Source organism: Rhineura floridana, chromosome 5 (assembly GCF_030035675.1).
Source record: "Rhineura floridana isolate rRhiFlo1 chromosome 5, rRhiFlo1.hap2, whole genome shotgun sequence".
NCBI classification, from domain to species: domain Eukaryota; kingdom Metazoa; phylum Chordata; class Lepidosauria; order Squamata; family Rhineuridae; genus Rhineura; species Rhineura floridana.
Window position 1 is genome coordinate 165927315 of NC_084484.1, and position 21931 is coordinate 165949245.

Consider the following 21931-nt stretch of genomic DNA (forward strand, 5'->3'; position numbering starts at 1 on the left):
TATCTCATGACACTGTGTAAATATATATTTAATTGTTACAGGATGAGAATGTATTTTTTGTTGTATACTTGGTCATTTTGATGAGTTGCAAACCACTTTGAGTACAGCAGTGTAGAAAAGTATAGTATTTTTTTTTAAAGCAGACATATCAGAGGTCCCTCAATGGGTAAACCAGAATTAGTGGACAAGCTTCCTTGGGAGATAAGACTGCCCAGCACTTCTGATCTTGCCTACCAATGCATAACCAGAGGCAGGACAGTGTTGGGTGTATTCTAGAGTCCACCTTGAATATACATAGGGCAATGGTGATGAACAACAGGCTTGGCCATCAGTCAACATGAACTTAGTATACACCCTAGGATAGTCTCCAGAATGCTTTCAAAAACAGAGTGGTTCCATGGCAGACATGAAGGTATAAAGTTTGCAAACCAGTCCTTTAGATTCTATAGAATAAAAACTGACCTTAAAAAAGGAAGAAAGATGGCAGTATAGATAGAGCTAGCTCATTACCAAACATTTCCTTTTAAAAAATGCACTTCCACAAACACAACTGAAATCCATGTGATCTTCAAGTGCTATCCACCAGATCTTACTGCCATGTAAGATCTAGCCATGTAAGATCTAGTATGTTGAGCCCCAGCTCTCCCTCGAAGGGCAGGGAGGGGGAAGGCATGAGTCGCAGGCGCCTCAACTGCCCGAAGGCGCGGAAGATCCAGCTGTTGTTGTGTCTACTCCAGACCTTGAGGCAGAGCGTGATTTAGTCACACTGCCAATTCCCACGGATGACCCAGCCCCCCTTGGGGACAACGCTCAGCCTTCAAGCACCCCGATGGAGTCATTAGGGGAGGATTTCGAGAGCGCAGTAACTCCTCCTTCACCAAGCTGTGAATTAGCAGTAACTTCCCCTTCGACTCGCAGTAACTTAGAGACGCCTGACGCTTCCCAGCCCTCTACTTCCTTGTCTGTTGATAAGGACCCTGTTTCGTCAGATGAGCCCGTGGAGGTTCGCCCTCCCTCAGCGTGCTCTCAACAGCGGGAAAAGCGTATCAGGCAGAGGGAAGGGGTGTGAAGGAGTGAGAGATTGCGCTCCAAGACTTTCCCTATTTAAGTCTGCTGCGTTTGAGGGGGGGCATTGAGTCAACTTTCCTTTTACGTCGCAGAGCATGACTAGAGAATAGTTAGGGATTTCTAGTGAGTTATTGTAGGGTTTTCTATGAAGCGCACCTCTTTTGATGTTTCTGTTACTTTAATAAAATGAGATTTAATTGCACCCGTGTCTCAGTTTCGTGGTTCCGACTCTGGACGGGACATAGTGAGACTTGCAGCTGGATAAAGAAATGGCCCCAGACTATGGTCTAAAGGCACATAAGGCCAGCTCCCTGCTGAAGCTAAGCAGGGTCCGGTCTGGTCAGTGCCTGGATGGGAGACTGCCTGGGAACCATATGTAAGCCGCCTTGGGTTTCTATCATGAAAAGACAGGCGCGGTATAAATGTAATAAATAAATAAATAAATGCTAGATATGGGGAAAGGCTGTAGTTCAGTGGTAGAGCCTCTGCTTTGTATGCAGAAGGTCCAAAGTTCAACCCCCGACACCCAGGTAGTGCTGGGACAGAACCCAGTTATTTCAGGTTTCTAGCTAACGCTTTATTTGCAGCTTGACATAGTTGCCCACAGGTACTCCACACACACTCTTTTCGCTTGTTATTTTCACAGGGGACTGCCAAGAGCGCTGGGTATAGGATACTCCACAGAACAAACCCTGAAAAGATGGGCATAACTGTGGAGCATGAAAGGCTGTGGATTTGTGAAGCAAGCTGAAGGTAGGATCAGCACATTCATTTTTTTATACCTTTCCCCAATGTATGCATTTTTGCAAACATTCACATATACACATTTTTGCACCGCAGTTTCCCCTGATATAATGCATTTTATGTTATTTTCACCAATATATGCATTTAGACGCACACTTTGCCCAAGTATATGCATGTTTGTACACATTATTTGACTGCAGAACTGCAATGCCAAATTTGGAATAGTGCACATTTCAAAGGATGGCAGTGTTCTGCACTGTATTGGAAAGTCCAAATAAGTAGGTTCATCTTTAAATGTGAACCAAATTGAATTTCACCCCCATTCCTAGTGTAGAGGAAGAGGTTCTTATGAAGGAGAATGCATTAAGAACAACTGGGACAAGGGGCATTCTCATGTTAAGTAGGGGAAAAAGGCCAGAGCTGCTGGGAAAAGAGGAAGGAATTTGTACTGTGTGGGTTGTGGATCTCTGCCACGTTAAAGTTTTTGTATGGGGTATTTCTAACTTGGGTTTCTTGAACACCTTCAATTTATAATGAGATCCGTCCCTTTATATACTAATATTAATATCTGGCACTTCTTCCTAAAAAAGCTTCCATTTCCAGAAATTAAAAATATACATTAAAACACATCATAAAAATAGCAAAGCATCCCATATTTTCCTCCTTTATGTGAAAAACTGAAAGCCAGTGATAGTCGATCAAATGAGCTTGCCTGTTATCTCTTTCTTGCAGGCTTTCATTCAGTCAAAGGCAAAAATTAATGAACTGACATCTGACCTTTTATTTTCTCTCACTGCTTTGTCTCCTTTATTCCAAGAGATGGTTGGTTTGGGAGACGCTTGCGGTTTGCACTCGATGACAACTTCCTGGCCCCTGGTTACGATTACTGTTTTCTTCAGTTGACTTGGGAGGAAAGCTGGAGCGGAAGCTGTTGAAAGGAAACATGTTAGTCCTCAAGGAAGAATGTTAGCTTAGTATTGCAATTCATTTGTTCACAAATGCTGCGTGCTGATATCCTCTCCCAGCACACACCCTGTATGGATGTTCTTATCCTATATCTTATCCTATAAGAGATATGCAAACATTTTTAAACCAGTATATAAGTTCAACAAGTTTATTGTTGTCTTTGTCTGGTTTTAATGTTTTTACTGTGTAAGTTGTCTGAGGCACTTGAGGGCAAAAATGCAAATAATGATAATGATATTGGAATCGTCTCCTCTTATCAATGGCATATTATCACAAACTATAAAGGTCTAAGTTATAAATGAAATTAAAGAATTTCATCATTTGAGGAGTTCTTAAAATCAACAGAAACAGAGGAACGAGAGGAGTACTGCTCATTCAAATAATTGATTAATATGTTTTGCAATGAATTTATTTAAGTTTTGCAGCTTTAACAAGTATTGTCAGTGCCGGAGATGGGGAAACTGTGGCCCTCCAGATGTTGTTAGACTCCCAGCTCCTGTCAGGCCCAGCCACCATAGCCAAAGGTCAGTGAAGATGGGAGTTGTGGTCCAGTAAAATCTGGACAACACATATAATAGTCTATGTGCTATTGCCCCCTCAAACTTTCAAACCAATGTTTGAATATTCATCTCAGCACAACTTTAGATATGGCTTGCCTTCCCATCAAACAAAATGGGTAGTGTGAGGCAGCCTTGTAGCCAGTCTTCCTTGTTAGGTGGGGCAGCCACATTTCTAGGTGGAGAATTATTGGGGGAGCAGAGATGCATAGCACCAGCCAATCCCCACCCCCCTCACTGGTGGAGAGGATGTGAGGGCTAGGTCAGGGGAAGGTAAGGGCAGTAATCTTCCACCTCATTCCTCCTCTATCCAGAGATATTAACTTAAATGAATGAAGTTTAATTTGTTGAATCATCTAACCCTTTTTTGAGAGATCCTCAGGAATACCAGACTCAAAAGTTTGACTTTGTCTGCAGCTGTAGTTCTCTTTTACCTGTGGTCTGTTCCTGTGTTTTCATTATTCATGAATTGAACTAACTAAGCAATTGGTAAATAATTGTGGAAAGCAATTGGAATTTTTTTTTTACTGGTTGCTGCATCGATTTTTCTGTCCAGCAACACTGAAAAGGCCTCATGCTGAGCTGCACATATTGGAAAAAACAGAAATTAGGCCTCAGTTACAGCCTAGGTGGCCAGCCAGCTAGCCAGCCAACTGTAGTGTACACAACAGTATTTCTATTCCTCTAAAGCTGTTTTCAACCTTTGCCATCATGTACTTAACAAAAAGAAGGAAAAAACAGCCACTATGATAGTGACTATAGTGAGTGTTTTACAGGATAACTTAGGGTAGCCATTTTTTTCAAATCACTTATCAAATCAGTTATCTCTTTATTTCACCCTTTAGCAATAAGCACCCAACCCTGCTCTACTCATTATAATAACTGCAGAATAAACAACCTTCTTCTTACTTCTTATCCAAGCAAATAAACATACTTCTTTATTACTGGCAGGGTAGAGAACACAACTGAAACTAAACTGAAAAGAAGAGCAAACAAAAGTTCAAGAGGCAGAGTCTAACTGAAACCCATAATACAAAGTTCTAATAGTTATCTCTTCAATGGTCATTGTAGTCTACACACAGTTTTTTTCTTGCAGGATCACTTATGTAATTATAGGATGATTGCAATCATGACAAATCCACCCTCAGTCAGGGAAAGTCTTTTGTGAGCAGACTTTTGGAGTCCCTTCCACATGCACTCGCCCTGCCTTATTTATTGGATTTTTCAGAAGGTCCTATTCTTAAATCACTCTTGTTCATAAAGACAACTATGATTCTTTAAATTGAGGTTGCCATTATCTGTTATGTCACAAACTAAAAAGAAGACAATATTCCAAAATAATCTCATGGTGAGGTGAAGCACATTCTAGGGGGGCAGTGCCCTCTTCTGCCCCCCTGGCTACAGGGTTGATGTGCGAGAACCTTCTCTGTGGTGCCCCTCCCTCCAGGTTGTGGAATGACCTCCTGTCTGAGGTGCATCTTGAATCATCACTGTATGCATCTTGATGCTTATTCAAGAGCCACCTCTTCACCCAGGTCTTTGGTGGAGTGGAGGTCTTCTCTCCTCAATAAGAATAAGAGCCTTCTGGCACAGGCCAGTGACTCATCTAGGCCAGCATCCTGTTCTCACAGTGGCCTACCAGGTGCCTATGGGAAGCCCACATGAGCACAAGAGAACTTTCCCCTCCAGCGGCTTCCAATAACTGGCGCTGCAACTGTGGAGGCAGAGCATAGCTATCCTGTAGAGGAAGGGCCATAGCTCAATGGTAGAACATCTGATTTGCATGCAGAAGGCCTGAGATTCAATCCCTGGCATCTCCTGGTAGGTCTTGGAGTATCTCCATCTGAACCCCTTGAGAACCACTGCCAGTCAGTGTAGACAATACTGAGCTGGACTGACTCAGTTAAATTAGCTTCCCAAGTCTTTATGTTGCAGTTATGTACAACTTTGTTATTCTGTTGGTTGTTTCTGTGTTTTTTTATATGATTTTAAATCTGCATTGTACTTAGGTTTGTTTGGTTTTGTTAGCCACCCTAGGAACATTTGGTGTTGGGTGGGCTATATAAATAAATAAATAAGTTCTGAAAGTAGCAGTCCAGAAAATTGATTCTCTACAACAGGCGTGGGGAACCTTTGGCCCTCCAGGTGCTGCTGTGGCTCCATGTCAGTAGGGCAGTGGAATCCGCTCTGGTTTTAGTACGAATGTTCAAGGACCTTCCAATGTGCTGAACCGTCCAGCACCTTGGACAGGTCCTTGAAAGTTCAGACTAAAACCCTGACCAGGTTCCACTGTCCCACCAACATGGAGCCACCAGCTGCCACTGACTACAACTCGAATTATCAATGGTCATGGGCCATGCTTGCTGGGGCTGATGGGAGTTAATATTAAACATTAGTCACTTTTTACCTAAAAGGTCACCAAGTGGCCTACATTTACAGTAGGGCCCTGCTTACACGGCGGGTTAGGGACCAGGCCCCTGCCGTAAAGTGGAAATCACCGTAAAGCGGAACCCATTGACTATAATGGGTTCCGTCGCACAAAAATGCCGCGAAAATGCAGCAAAATGCCGTAAAACTGCAAAATCGGCTTTAAAACGGGGAATTTCCCCTAATTGAAAGCCGCCACATCAGCGGAACGCCGTAAAACAGAACGCCATAAAGCGGGGCCCTACTGTATAAATTTAAATACATTATACCATGGAGGGGGGAATTCATATAAAACATTAGCATTTCATACAACATACCAAAAACCCCCACACCCACATCGCATAACAGAATTAGGAAGCTTTAGTAGCACACTAACAATAAAACAGCATCAACTAAGTCTATCAAAGACCTAGGAAGAAAGGCAAGTCTTTACCTGGTGCTGAAAATATTTCAGTGAAGGTACCAGGCAGACCCCACTGGGGAGAACATTCCACAGATGGGGAGACACAACTGAAAAGGCCCTCTCTCAGGTTTTCCATACCTGCTTTATAATGTTACTGCTAAGGCTGGTGACAAAGGATCTCTTGATTTATTATGGGTGAATCTACCACTATTTCAATGGGACGTTATATTGCTCCCTCTGTAAACAGAATATTCTTAATAATAAAATGTAAACACAGCTTAAGTACACACCTAAAATCCTCAACTCGGCACTGGCATAAATGGCTCCATGCTTGTTTTCTGCTACACACTGGTACATTCCAGCATCAGATTGATTGACACTGTGGATCAGCAGTACACCATTAACCATCTCAATCCTGCTCTGTAATGAAACAGAAAAATAATTCTACAAAAGCAAATAAAACCAGGAGAGTTTGTTGGGTTTTTCAGTTTTACAGGAAAGAAAGGGAGGAAAAATCAATACATTAAGATAGTCAACATGCACAAAAGTGGCTTGTTGAGTTTTAATGACAATGGCTGTTCCTCTGCATTACCTTTTACTCTGGGACAATGCTAAAATATTTTGGATGCAGAAAAGACCGCACAATGAATATTGTCTGGGATGCACTGAAGTAAGTTTAGAAGATTAGGTTGAACACTGCCATGGAAGAGGTATGGAGAGAAGCTAGTTTCTGCCCCTTAGTTTCATGTATGTTCATATTCACTTGGATTTAATTTGTGTGTATTACATTTTCCTTTTCATTATGACCTTCAGTTTCAGGAAATAAAGTACTGACTATGTGAATGATATTGTGCAAATTCTAATCAATGAAAAGGCAATGCCTTCTATTACAAATGATTAGTGATTTTCAGTTGATACTACAGATGTACAGATCATGGGAATAGGTGCAGAATTCACTGCCTTAGAATCAGTCTTCTTTTTTTAATGTTAGTTTCTAGCCCTGTTTGTTCAGAAGATGTGCTTAAAAGTGCAAGCAAATCATGCTGAAATATCAGAAACCAGAGAAGTGACTGAATAATATTTCCAGTAATCAGGGGCCAATGTCTTAAGATAGACTCCGCCAATATCTACATAGCTTCAATACTGTACTGTATGTAGGATCTTCTTCAATGTCCTATATAGGGCTCCATTTTCCTGCATAGACCTTTCTCACTTCTCATCACTTACAAAATCAGAATAAAATATACAAAATCCATGTAAATTTGCTGAAATTGCATAATTTATTCAGCTTGCAAATCTCTGCATTTCTTGTCGCATAAAATATTTAATTACCTTGGTGCAGAATTTTGTTTAGCAGAGGAAACATCTAGTCTGGTTTAATTCAGCAGGCTTCTAAGATACTTTGAGGCCCTGTCTCAGTAGCGTAGTAATTTAAGTAAGGTGAAAGAAAAATAAAACTACTGCACACTTACCTCTAGCCAGAGAGGTGTTCCATTTTTGAGCCAGCGATAAGTGGGTCTTGGCTTTCCAGTCGCTTTGCACTCCCATCGAAGCTGATCTCCGCTGTCTAACTGGGTATCATTAAGCTTCTCCACCCAATGTGGGTATGCTACCAACAGCAGCAGAAGAAGAACATAAGCACAGCCCTGCTAGATCAGCCCAACGGCTTATCTAGTCAGAAATCCTGTTCTCGCAGTAGCCAACCAGACAGGAAGCCTATAAGCAGGACTTGAGCACAAGAGCACTCTGCCCTCCTGCAGTTTCTAGCAACTGGTATTCAGAAGCATACAGCCTCTGACCATGGAGGAAGAGCATAGCCATTGTGGCTAGTAGCCACTCATAGCCTTATGAACAGGATTGCTGAACATTTAGCTAACTTTTTGTTTAGACAAGTCTACCCAGGCATGAAATTTTATGGTGTACATTTATTTAAAAAAAGTTTTGTCTATATTTTGATAAATTATACATTTATGTGGGTGATATCTAATGCTGCAGCTCTGCTGGTACAATGTGCATGCAGTGAATCTTCCTCTTAATCTCCTGTCCCCTCCAGCTCCCCTGAAAATCAGCTCCTGAGGGTTGGGGGACCCTCCAAAGCAAATCTTTTTGGGGGGAGCACAGGGAGAGAAGAGGAAACAGAAGTCTCACTGCAATACCCATGCAGAGCACTGGATATAACCTCTTGTTTTTAAAGTTTGTTTTTATCCATTATATTGTTTTACGTAAACCACTTAGAGGTTTTTGTTGATTAACAAATGATGTTGCATATATAACATCAAACATTCTGAAAGTTCATTTAGGGCAGTGAGTATCACTGGTGGTAAGAGTTGGTGGTGTTATTTCCCATCCCTCTTAATATTTTGCAAGCTTTGGTCTGGAAATGAATAGCTTTTCAGCCTATTTCAGCCAATCAGGAGTGGATGAGTCAGGACTGAATTAGGGATGGACTTTGGGGCTGACATCCAGGGCCCCAGGGCCCAGCAGCTCTCCAAATGACTACCCAGAGGGCAGCAGATGTGATAGAGGAAGCCACAAACAGGCAATATTGTTAGCACTTAGGCTGGCATGGGTGTACTGCCTGCCTCCATAGTGAATGACACTGGTACCATTAGAACTTTAAAAAGTGTATAAACCAAGTGAATTATCACAATCTGTACCATGAAGGCTATAAGGTTTCTGGGCTTAATCCAAAGGGCTGGTTTGACCTATAAAGCCTTATATAGCTCAGGACCCCAATATCTCAAGGACAGCTTCTCCCCATATGAGCCAACCTGGCCCCTGCATTCAGCATTTGATGCCCTTCTTTATGTGCCTTCTCTGAGGGAGGTGCAGAAGATGGCGACACGAGAACGGGCCTTGTTAGTGGTGCCCCCCCCGCTAATGGAACACTCTACCCAGAGAAGCATGCCTGGCAATATCATTACCTATCTTTAGGTGCCAGGCAAAAATATGTTCCCCCGGCATTTGGTTCTTAATTTTGGGAGCACTTTTGACATTATAGTCTCTTTTAGGGGGTGGGTTGTTTCACCATCTTATCCATGTATTGTGTTTTTTAACTTTTTATTTGTGTTAATTTTGTCTTGGTTGTAATCTTTTTACTGTATGTTGCTTTGGGTTCATTTTTATGAAGAAATGACTAATAATAATAATAATAATAATAATAATAATAATAATAATAATAATAATAATAATAAAATGAATAAGAATAAGAAGCTATTTATATCCTGGCCTATCCTAGCATTAAAATCACTGATTAGTAAAATATCAGCATCAGGCAACAATTGCTCTACTTTATCCTGATGCCACAAATTGGAATTGCTGTCCACAGGCATATGTATATTGATACAATGAATAGACCCCAAATGCTTACTATGTCTTCTATACATTCACTGTCAGACTAGTCCCACAGCATTCTTTTGAAATTTCTTTTTTTAACATTGTAAAGTGAAGCACTGGCCAGCCAGGCATGTGCATGGCTGCAGATGCTCATGTTATTATTTCTGTTTCTAAATAACTTTTGTGTGTGTGTGTGTGTGTGTGAGCACTTTGAGTTTATTTTATAAAGATGTACATTTTGAAAACAATGTGAAATATACTATTATTTCTATTACAAATATATTGCATGCATGACAAAGCCCTGCCCCACCCCAGATACATGCTTTGCAGTTTCTGTTTGCCCCTCTAGGATTCTGGTGTCCCTACGACGGGTACAAATCTCACAGAGACAGTCTAAACCTCTGTAGCTTGAAAGTGTAGAGGCTTTATCCTCAATAGAGATGGGCAAATTCCTGTTCCGGACCATCACTGCCATTAAGGTAGGGTCAGGTGGCTCAGCTGCTGGGGGGTGTTGGAAGCTAAAGCTGTGTGTGCCACATGCTCTGCCCTGCACACTGTTGCCCTCAGATGCAATGGAGGACACTCCCACTCCCACACTAGAGTGGGGGCAAATTTGCCACACATACATTCCTCTTGGAAGAAGCCTCATGTGGCTCATGTGCCTAATGGGGATTGGGCAGTTGCTTCTTATGCTGGCTCTGCCCCATCTTCTTCCTCTTCTTTGCAATGCCTACCCACCCACAGTGGGCTTTGCTAGTCACCTTTTATGGGGATGGGTAGGAATTTTGGCAGACTCCCTGATTGGCCTTTGGGATCCTCTCTTTTGCCTACTTTACACTATAGGGTGATTCTTATTGGCTTTGCAGTGGCGTAAGTGCTTAATTGGTTTATTTGGCACTTAGGCCAGGCAGGTGAAGGGATTTTGAAAAACAGGTTGGTTAACTTGAGACACTCTTGGGTTAAGGATACTCTTCAGACACCTTCCACCACCTTGGGGTTGGGCAGTGCTTGGTGTGAACACTTTGGGGGCAGGGTGTGCATGTTAAGTTCACATACGCAAGGATCATTTAGCAAGGAGGGAGAATTTCCTCCCAATTCTTTCTTGCATGGCCACAGATTGTGGCTGTAAACATGCCCAGGAGAGGGGAGGGATTTAATCCTCCTTCACAACTTAACCTCACCTGCCCAGACTCCTATGATTTGGTTAATTTGTTTGATTGGTTGCTGATCTCCTAAATTGTTATATTTAATGAATATAACCTTTTATACTACCTAAGTTGAGTCATTAATCTTCTTTATGGGTATGCTGGCAACGTCTTGTCAGAGCTGAAGTTAGATTCAACTGACAGGTTTCAAAATTTCTTGGGCCAGCTTGACTCCTGTGAGGCAAATAAAAACCGGAAGCCATCTCAATGTAAACGAGGAGGTTTAGTGTGGCATGTCCCATTCCCCCTGTCCCATAATTCTTGTTTCATACTCCTGATTTATGGGTGCTTATGGCTTTTGTAATTTGGTTTCTAGTACAAGGAATCTAAGAAAGCTCTGTTTAGAACAGTGAGCTCAAATATGCAGGCTGCCTGAATTTTTTCACTCTTCCTAGGACAGAGGCTAGGAAAGACTGCTTAATTAGTCAAAACAATGAACTCATCGCAGGGGCAGGGGAAGTCTTCACAGTTGCATTCACAGCTAGCAAGAACAGCTTCAAGGTCACTGTGAGATAAACAAACATCAGAAGTATGAGTTCTAAAGACACTGCCCCCTGGGAAAGATAAAAAATCTCACAGGTATAGGTGGCACCTGTGCCCCCTCCTAGAGGGTCTTTTGGGTTTAAATAAAAGACCCTCGATCTGAGCAGATAAGCCTCACCACTGGCTAGAAGCCTCGGCACTGGCCTGCAGGGAAGAGCTGTGCAGCGTAAATCTAAGGACCATAAGGGATCTCTCCTGCTGCTTGGGATTTTTGGCAAAGAAAAGGAGAATGTAAGATAAGCTCTGTGTTCATTAATTGCTGTGTTTTAGGGCCTGCTTGTCACAACTAATAGTTTCTGCTTCAATAAAGCACTACATTTTCCTTCTTCATAAGTGTGTTTCATGGTCATACAGATCCTGAACTTACTTGCCTCTGGGAAGGGAAAAAACCTTTGGCAAAACAACTCCCTCCAGTTTGTTTCAGATGTTAACCAATTATGAGCATTTTTATTTAGAACTCTCTCTCTCTCTCTGAGTGTGCAGTCTTTTCAGAATACTCTCCACGTATGTGCAGAGTCTCACTTCCCATTCTGAGCTGTAGTAGAATCACTGCGGGAAGTAACATTTCATTCATACTGTGTCTGAACATTATTTAGCTAAGCAAATGCACATTCTGTGCTAGGTAATTATGAGTTTTGGCAACACCATCCATTAGCAGAGATGGATCAACCTATGGAGGTTGGGAGCACCCTCCCATAAATTGATTTCTGCATGATATATTGCCTGTGCAGAGCAGATGTGACAGCATTATCTGAGCTTAGACCGTTCTCTGGACTTTGCTCCTTTCATTCTCTGTGTTAAGCTTCCTGCAGTCTGGGGAATTCCAAGCACTGTAGAGTACTCTGCCTATCAGCCTAGCTCTCAATCCTATTCCTCTAACCAGTACAGTGGTTTTAAACAACAGCTAATGCTGTAGGCCTGAGGCTTTAATAACTATTCTACAGATGCCAATTTCCAAGGGAGAAAAAAGCCTTCTCAAATTAATAAGGCTTAACTCATTAATCCAATGCACTGAAGAGGAAAGCTTTTAAATCTCTTCTGTATGGCACTGCAGAGTATCAGATGTCAATGGCCTTGACATCAAGGAATACAGAATAATATATCTGGCACAGTTAGTTAGTAATTGAGAGTTAGCACAGTGAAGGATCTATTTTGGACAGAATAAAATCAATAAAGCACTTTAATAACGGTCCTTGTGCTAGATGGAATTTAAAAATAAATCTTATAATCTATTTGACCAGTCACCAATCAGAGTTCTGAGAATCTGGAAGAAAGGTGAGACAGTTCTGCAGGGTATATTGGTTACAAGGAATATGCATCTAGTTGGTATTAGGCTGCAATTCTATACACACTTAGCTGGGAGTAAGCCCCATTGGACTGAGTGGTATTGGCTTCTGAATAAGCATACATAGGATTGCTGTGTTAGTGTTACACCTGAAGACAAGGGTTGGCCAACCATTCAGACACACAACAAAATATTTCGAAGGTAGGATTACACGTAAATATCCCAGAAGCCTCGACTGAAAATACCACCCTAGGTTTAAAATAGTCGTAACTGGTTGCAGTAATTGACCAATATTTCACTATTTGACCAGTCAGATCAGCTGAGTAAAAATCAGTCGGATCAGCTGAGTAAAAATCTTTTGATAAATTAGTAAAATGACCACGATTTATTGAGCACGAGAACTAATTCTTTTTTTAAAAAGTGATTCTTTTAAATATAAGCACTTCTAAAAAGAGAATATATGTGAAATTGGGGGGTTTTTTTGCTCCAGTGTGCACCACTTTATACTTGCTTACACTGAACTGCATTTGCCATTTTTATGCCCTTTCACCCACACAAGCTCTTTTTGTTTTAAACACCCTGAATAGTTTGGTATCATCAGCAAACATGGCCACCTCCCTGCTCATCCCAAACTTCAGATCACATATGAGCAGGTAAAGAAGTACTGGTCCTAATAGGCTCTCCATGATATTGGAAGTCCCAGTTGCATTTCTGACTGCTCAGATGTCAAGATGAAACTCAATTTCTCCCTACATTCAGTGATCTGGTTTGTATGTAACAGTAACATCATGGCTTAGTGTTATGTGCAAAGCCTGCCCAGCAGCTTAACTATGGTTTGCTTACTGCCAACTAACCATGATCTGAAGCCATGATTTGTTGTTGGTTTATGAACCTTGCTTTCAATAACTATGGCTCCACGTTGCATGTCAACCCAGTGCATTGGCTTAAGCATGGATTGTTTGACCACCTCAACTGAGAAGCCCATGAAATTACAAAGGCACAAGGCAATAGGAACAGGAAAGCAAACCAAGCTGTCAAGAAACAAGTCATGGTTTGTTTAGTCATATTTGAGATAACTCATGGTTTGTTAAACAAACTATAGCTTAGTGTTATGTGTGAACGAGGACAGTGACTGGTTAGCCAGCCAGATGGGCGACTAAGACATCCAAATAATAATAACAATAATGCACATGAGAGTTAATGTACAATAGAGGGAAAGAGGATAGGATTTAACATTTTTTTTATTATTGCCTTGTCTAACTGTAAGGTTTCATTTTTATATGTTTAAATTTACTGTAACCTGCTGAGAATCTCTGATATTTGGAAGAAATTCATATTAATACATCAATTTAACATGTAGTGTTAACTGCCAAATTACAGCCCAATTTCACCAAAGAGCTTCTTAGGAAAATTAATAGCTCAACGAAGATGAAATAAGCATGTGTTCTCTTTCAAATGGTTTCTCCACACAGTAGACTACTGGAAAGCAATAGTGATTGTATGTATTAGTGTCCTATGCTCTTGTGAAACACCTTAAAGGACTCAGGTTTGCCCAACGAAGTGGAGAAGATAGTGTGTTGCTGAGGATAATCAATGATTATTTTTTATGGTTGTATCCATTTTTCAGATAACTGTAATTCAGATAACTGGGGTTAAACAATCAAAGTGGGTGATAAATGTTACTTTCAGTGACAATAATAATAGGCAAATATTGGAAAGGGATTCCTACAATAGAGGAACTGTTAGCATAATTATGGCAAATTGCAAAAACTAAACTATTTTTATATGTGATTAACAGAAAGCAGCTCAAGCAAAAACTCTCTTTGTTATAAATGAGCATAATTCGCCATTTCTGAGAATTAATGAGACTAGCCAAGTCAGCCGATTGTTCACTTTAATTAGTACATTAAGCTTGCACCGATAAGATGTTCAGGTCTGGAGTGTTTTGTTGGCATGTAATTACTAAAATACTATTGGGATTGTCTTAAAATAATACAAAACCACACCATTTAAAATCATACAATAATACACTGTTTAAAAGGATTCTGAGACTCTACTTTTGAGCAGAGGAGACGCACAATGGTTCCCCGGTTGTTCCATTGTGCACACACTACTGCCCCCTAGTGTAGTCACAAGCTTGCATGCGTGCACCACACACATATCCAGACAGCTCTAGTATCTAGAAGGCAAGGAGTTTGCAACTCTCATTTATGTCCTTGTAACTAAAGAATGAAGGCAGTCACACTGCTCCATTAGGAGAGAATAAAAAAGGAGCACTATAATTATACATAATATTATATTGTGATGCTTTACTCATTTGGATTTATGCCTCACTAATCTCAAGGAGAGAGCCAGTGTGACGTAGTGGTTAGTGCGTTGGAATACGACCTGGGAGACCAGGGTTTGAATCCCCACATAGCCATGAAGCTCACTGGGTGACCTTGGGCCAGTCACTGCCTCTTAGCCTCAAAGGAAGGCAATGGTAAACCACCTCTGAATACTACTTACCATGAAAACCCTATTCATAGGGTCACCATAAACTGGAATCGACTTGAAGTCAGTCCAATCTCAAGGATCAATTATTGTAGTTCTTGCAGGTGGACCTACCCTAGAAGTAGGGATGGATGAATCTGTCTATTTCAGGTCCACATTTTTAAACATAATTCCATTCTGTCCCTTTCTGCATTAATTTTAGAGTTTTTGTAATTAAAAAAACCCTCAAAGTAAGTATTTAAATGCACTTCTCTGCAGATTAAACTTAACAATAAGCTTTACTCTCTGAAAATATTTCTATTTCAATGTGTAGATTGATATGTTTAATCTGCAGAGAGCTGGAGAAATCCAAAATGTAGTGGATAGAGACATTCTGATCTGCTCATTGGTCCCAGAGGTGTGGATCAAGTCATTTAGTATTGGAATCAGCAAACATTGAATTTGTTAAACATCCCTACCCGGAAGATTTCCTAGCAGTGTGTGTCCTTGGATGGGTGGGTGGATGTTAGATGCAATAAGTATATTATATTTGTTCTTGACAGTTCCCATTGCCAGAGCTGAGCAAAATTCAAGGCATTGCTAGTAACTACTACTACTACTACTACTACTTCATAATACTAATACTAATACTACTAATAATTACATTTGTATACCGCCCCATAGCCGAAGCTCTCTGGGCGGTTTACAACAATTATAAACTCTATATGTGAAGGTAAGGCTCCTTTTAGAGATGCTCTGAAAGGAACATCTTAAAAAGCAATGGCCAACTGAGAGGGGAATCATTTAACTGAATTTCTTCAGTGGCATGAACAACTTTCCGACAGTTTCTCAGGCGCAGGACTGAGCAGTGGTAGCAGCATAAGTTCTTTTTTCCTAAGGCGTTTGTTGTTTCTGCTGCAAGTGACAGCAACAGCAGCAACTGTGTTGGCAGCCTCAGCACAGTTTTGCATCCTCCATGATCACTTGAACTTACCATCCCTCTGGGGCATTGACTCTGTGTGTGATGGCAATCACTACAAAAAATGGCATGGCAAAGTGGCTTTTTTCTTTGGGAGGAGATTAAGAAAAAGGCGGAAATCCTCATAATTTTTTCACAGAAAAAATGTCTTCTAAGGAATTTTGACTTGTCTAGCAATAATTAATGCACATGGGATTCTGCAATGAGAATGATTGCTTCATGTACAAACAAGCTCAAACTTTCCCCCCTCTTTTTTATTTGCCAATGTCAACAGTTCCAAACTGTATTCTCAAAAGCCAGAGGCTCCTACAGTTACAAGATCAATAATGGCAGATGTTTTATTGTAAACATGTTTTCCAACCGCTACTGGTCTTTCCGGGGAAGACATAGGCACAATAAAGTTCTTGGTATGTTCTAGGGTAGGAGTAGGCAATATGTATCTTTTATGTAATTTCTTTCACTCAATGATTTGGCAAGGAAAAACCATCTAAGGCAGGGGTGGCCTGAGGTCGACCACCCAACCCACGTCAGCCCCAGCTAGGGATGGGGAGAAACTTGATTCAGTTCTTATTTGAAGGCAAACTTACCTAATCTACACTTTCCAAACAATATGTGGACTGAAACACAGCCATTTTTAGACATTCACACTTCTCTGTAATATAGTTCTCCAGTCAAATAATGTGTACAAAAATGCATATACTAGGGGAAAGTGTGCCTACAAATGCACATAGTGGTGAAAATAACAATAAAATGGATTTACTAGGGCACATTGGTTTGCAAAACTGTGTATATTAGGAAAAACTGCATACAAAAATATGTATATTAGGAGAAATTCACACTAAAATGCTGATGATCATCTTGCAGACCTTTAAAAAAATAATTTGGAAACTTACATAGAAATGTAGGGAACTGAACCAGAAAAAGGAGGAACTAAGAGAAACCAAAATCAATATATACACCCATCCCTTGCTCCAGCTAGTGCTCTGGGATGAGGAATTGTACTTGGGTGTGCACAGTTCAGATGAGGCCATGAAGGTCCAGCAAGATGGATTGGCAGCCTGCATGAGCTGAGTTGTGTGTCCTAAAACATTTGCCCAGAATCCTATGATACAAGCAAGCATTCCTAACATGGAAAACATGGAAATGGTTCCCTGAAGATATAAACTTTGAAGGCCACCCTGACTAGGCTATGAAATCGACCAGATGCTGTGCTGAACAACAGCAACAAGTTCACAACAAATCACAGGTGAACAAAATGATACAGGAGGGAAAAACCAAAGTTCTTATAAAAAAAAAAAGCCCAAACCAGGCAAGCATCTTCAGCCTAGCCAGATTGAACATGAAGTGTCTTTTGTCACTTGCAGGGCTGAATGTCACGCCGAGTGGCTGAGATAGAAGCAGTGATTGTTTCCAAAGCGTCAGCTGTATCAAGCAATCACGGTACATCTGGTTGTCAGCATTAGGTAAGATGGGAATCAAACTGGCCTGTGAATGCATGAGAGCAGACAGGCTGACTCTGTGCATTCTTGGGCATTCCCCAAAGCATCCACGGTGAACTGGATCAAATTCAGCTGACAAACTGAGCATGATTAAGGGAGACAGAAAAGCTACTACCAAAGGATGAATGCAAATCAGAGCATTCCCCAGAATGACAGGCTTAAATCCCCAAACCCTTTCTGAAGCTGTACAAGGGGCATTGTGTAAAAAATGCTTGTTTAACTAAGTCTGTGAACCTATAGTGCCCATTTCAGGCTGTTATAACTAAGACTTGTTTTTGACGCTAAAAAGCCATAATTCTCTGATAGAAAAGTGTGTGCGCTCAAAAGCAATGGCCAAAACGATTGTTATCTCTTTCTTGCCGTGTGAATTAGGAATGGGATAAGAATACTGAGGATGCTGGAAGATTGCTCACAAATCATTGCTTTAATTTATTTGTTTCTGATATGTATTACACATCTATTAAGAATTATCTAGGTGTCAATCAATACGTTTAAAAACCTAACCATATGCAATAAAATCTGTAGCAAAATATGCAACCCAAGATCACCTCCAAATTCTCAGTATTTTGCAGGAGATTCAAGTGCATACTGGAAATTTAAGGTTGCACAATTAAAGTGGATTAAAGTGCTCTGTTGCCCTGCTGCAACAAATCCACTGAAACAGAGGTTTTGCAGATGATTATGATAATTTATTTATTATTTAAATTTCTATCCCACCCTTCCTCCCAGAAGAAGCCCAGGGCGGCAAACAAGGGACAAAACACAATCTTTTAAAAAAACTGCACAAAAACAAAACATCTTAAAAACATTTTTTTAAAAAAATCAAAATTGCAGATTATACAAAATAGAGGGGCACACCTAATACCGTGGAAGACAGAAACAAAATTCAAAGGGACCTTAATAGGCTGGAGCATTGGGTTGAAAACAACAGAATGCAATTCAACAGGGATAAATGCAAAGTTCTACACTTAGCAAAAAGAAACCAAATGCACAGTTTTAAGATGAGGGATACTTGGCTCAGCAATACGACATGTGAGAAGGATCTTGGAATTGTTGTTCATCACAAGCTGAGTATGAACCAACAGTGTGAAAGGCAAATGCTATATTAGGCTGCATTAACAGTATAGTTTCCAAATCGCGTGAAGTATTAGTTCCCCTCTATTCAGCACTGGTTAGGCCTCATCTTGAGTACTGCATCTAATTCTGGACACTGCACTTTAAGAAGGATGCAGACAAACTGGAACAGGTTCAGAGGAGGGCAACACGGAAGATCAGGAGAGTGGAAACAAAGCCCTATGAGGAGAGACTGAAAGAACTGGGCATGTTTAGCCTGGAGAAGACTGAGGGGAGATATGATAGCACTCTTCAAGTACATGAAAGGTTGTTACACAGAGGAGGACCGGAGTCTCTTCTCGATCATCCCAGAGTGCAGGACATGGAATAATGGGCTCAAGTTGCAGGAAGTCCGATTTCGAATGAACATCAGGAAAATCTTCCTAACTCTTAGAGCCATACGACAATGGAATCAATTACCCAGAGAGGTAGTGGGCTCTCTGACACTGGGGGCATTCAAGAGGCAGCTGGACAGCCATCTGTTGGGAATGCTTTGACTTGGATTCCTGCACTGAGCAGGGGGTTGGACTTGATGGCCTTATAGGCCCCTTCCAACTCTACTATTCTATGATTCTATGAAAAAAATACTTTACAAACATCTTAAAAAGCAATTCCAAAACAGATGCAGACTGAGACAAGGTCTCTATTTAAAAGGCTTGTTGAAAGAGGAAGGTTAAGAAAATGATGGGGGGATGCACTGAAAAGTGTGGGATGAACAAATGATTAACAGGAAGATGTATAACCACCACCCAAGCAAATCAGGATGAATTCAGAATGAATCCTCATTGTTGTATAACCTCCCCACAAACAAAGCAGAAGAAACACACTCCTTCTGGGAGGAAGGGTGGGATATAAATTTAATAAATAAATAAAAGCTCAATAAAGACTATACATGGTGTAACCACTGCATAAGCTTTGTGCGACAAACAGATTGTCTGGAAAGCCCCAAACCTCAACTAAAATGCAATAACCAATCAGTCAGGCCAAAATGGTATATTCCATGGACAACTTCTGATTGAAAACACTGACCACTTCTGTTCCTTTGTAAAATACTATTGGGCAGGGACAATATGTAGAGGAGAAGCAGTGTGTGGGAGGAGGAATGCTTTACCCTTATCCTCCCCACTTTTTTCCTCCAGAAACTTCCTTCCCAGCTGCTTTATCACCAACCAGTATTAGACAGTTGCACGGGACATTTAGTGTTCCTCATGCTTACTGATTCCCCATTGTAAATAATTGCTCCCTAACAACACTTTGAAGACTTTAGCTACATAACATGTATTTCCAATGCCCGGACTGGTAAACCCATACTCATAGTGTATGCATTGTTTATTTATTTATTTAAAAGAATATTCCTCTTTTCATTTATAAATCCCAATGGAGTTCACAGTATACATGAAACCATTAAAATCAACAAATAACAAGTTAAAACATAGAACAGTATTGTTCTAGGAGCACTAATGCACCAGTTTTTCCATGCATGCACCTAATTTGTTTCCTCGTCATCCGATACATTGACATGATGACTCACAGCAGAATGTGTGACTTCTTTGGAAAGCTGTGTGGCCTCATCTGCACCTTACTTGTAAAGCACTATCATAGCACTTTAACAGGCCTGGCCTCCCCCAAAGCATCCTGGGAACTGTAGTTTGTGAAGGATGCTGACAGTTGTAGGAGATTATTAGAATTATCTAGAATTTTCTAGATTAGATTCTCTGTAGAAACAATAGTAACACAGGAATGAAACAAAGTAAGAAGAACACCAACAAACATACAAAAATGTAATTCTCCATCTTTGGAGATGGCAGGTATTGCCACCACTCACCATATGCTCAGAGGCAAATGTTACCAAATTCTTCCAAGCTACACAGGAAGTGGATTGGACTGTGAAAGACCAACCCAAATTGTGTTTGCATTTTGAGAAATTTGTAGGGCAGTTCAATATCTCAGAGAGGAGGTCAGGTGTCCTGCTCCCCTGGTGAATTCACTATAGCTGCCCAATTTTCCTGCTTTTTAAAGTTTGATAGAAATATCTGTGGGCTACAGGTACATTCTTAACCACAAGGTTTTTTGCCTATTAGTGAATTTCTCTGCTTTTTAATCTGGAAGGTAAGAAATGGGATCCTGTGCAAGTTTGTGGAGAATGGATTGATCATTTGCATGCTTATTGAGTTCAATGGGATTTACTCCTCTGCAATCATGCTTAGGATAGGTAAAACTGACTGGGAGGACAGCTGGAGTAGGCAGGGAAGGAGGAAGAAAGAAGAAAGAGGGCAGGGGAGCAGGTAGGGAGGGGAGAGGGGAAGGAGGGAAAAAAGCAGGTCTGATCATTTGCATGCTTATTGAGTTCAATGGGATTTACTCCTATGTAATCACGGTTAGGTTAGGTAAAACTGACCAGGAGGTGGGGAGAGGAGCGGGAAGGAGAAAGGGAGGGGAGAGGGGAGGAGAAGGAGGAGGAGGGGAAGGAGGGGATTGGGGGGAGGGGCAAAGGGAGGGCACATTCGATCATTTGCATGCTTATAGAGTTCAATGTTATTTACTTCCGTGAAATCATGCTTAAGATAAGTAAAACTGACCAAGGAGAGGGGGAAGGAGGAGATTGAAGGGGGCAAGAGGGGAGGGGAGGGGAGGGAAGGGGCAAGAGGGAGGGGATAGGAGGGAGGAAAAGGGAGGGTGAGTTTGATCAGTTCATACTTTTTGCGTTCAACGGGATTTATTTCTGTGTAATCATGTTTGAAAATGGAAATGGAGTGCCTTCAAGTCAATCCTGACTTATGGTGACCCTATGAATAGGGTTTTCATTGTAAACGGTATTCAGAGGTGGTTTTACCATTGCCTTCCTCTGAGGCTGAGAGGCAGTGACTGGACCAAGGTCACCCAGTAAGCTTCTTGGCTGTGTGGGGTTTCAAACCCTGGTCTCCCAGGTTGTAGTTCAACACTGACCCGGGGAGGGGCAGGGAGAGTAGGAGGAAGAGAGGAGGAGATTGGGTGGGTGGGCACTGGGTAGAGGGGAAGCCCCGTTTCTTTCCAAAAGGAAAACACTGTGAACAGTATCATTGCTTTTCAGCGTTTCACTCACCTTTTTATTCTACAGCAGACACATGTAGCCTCCCACCCAAATTTGAAACAAAGCTGTCCCTGGCCACATCCACACCAGACCTTTATTTCACTTTGGACAGTCATGGCTTCTTTCAAAGAATCCTGGGAAGTATAGTTAGTAAAGGGTGTTGAGAGTTGCTAGGAGACGTCCTGTTCCCCTCACAGAGCTTCAACCAGAGCAGCTGATTGTTCAACCACACTGGCCACTGGAGCTCTCTAAAGGGAACAGGAG

The 21931-nt window shown here is 41.2% G+C and overlaps 1 protein-coding gene across 1 annotated transcript in view; it reads right to left on the reverse strand.

The window, feature by feature from the left end:
* Positions 1-21931, reverse strand: part of CNTN5 (contactin 5) — a 324115-nt gene that overhangs the window by 231226 nt on the left and 70958 nt on the right. Inside the window, exons 5-7 of the mRNA XM_061628766.1 lie at positions 7638-7774; positions 6456-6585; positions 2590-2740 (exon numbers count right to left, since the gene is read on the reverse strand). Coding sequence (XP_061484750.1) covers positions 2590-2740; positions 6456-6585; positions 7638-7774 — 418 coding nt within the window. The remainder of the gene's footprint in view (positions 1-2589; positions 2741-6455; positions 6586-7637; positions 7775-21931) is intronic.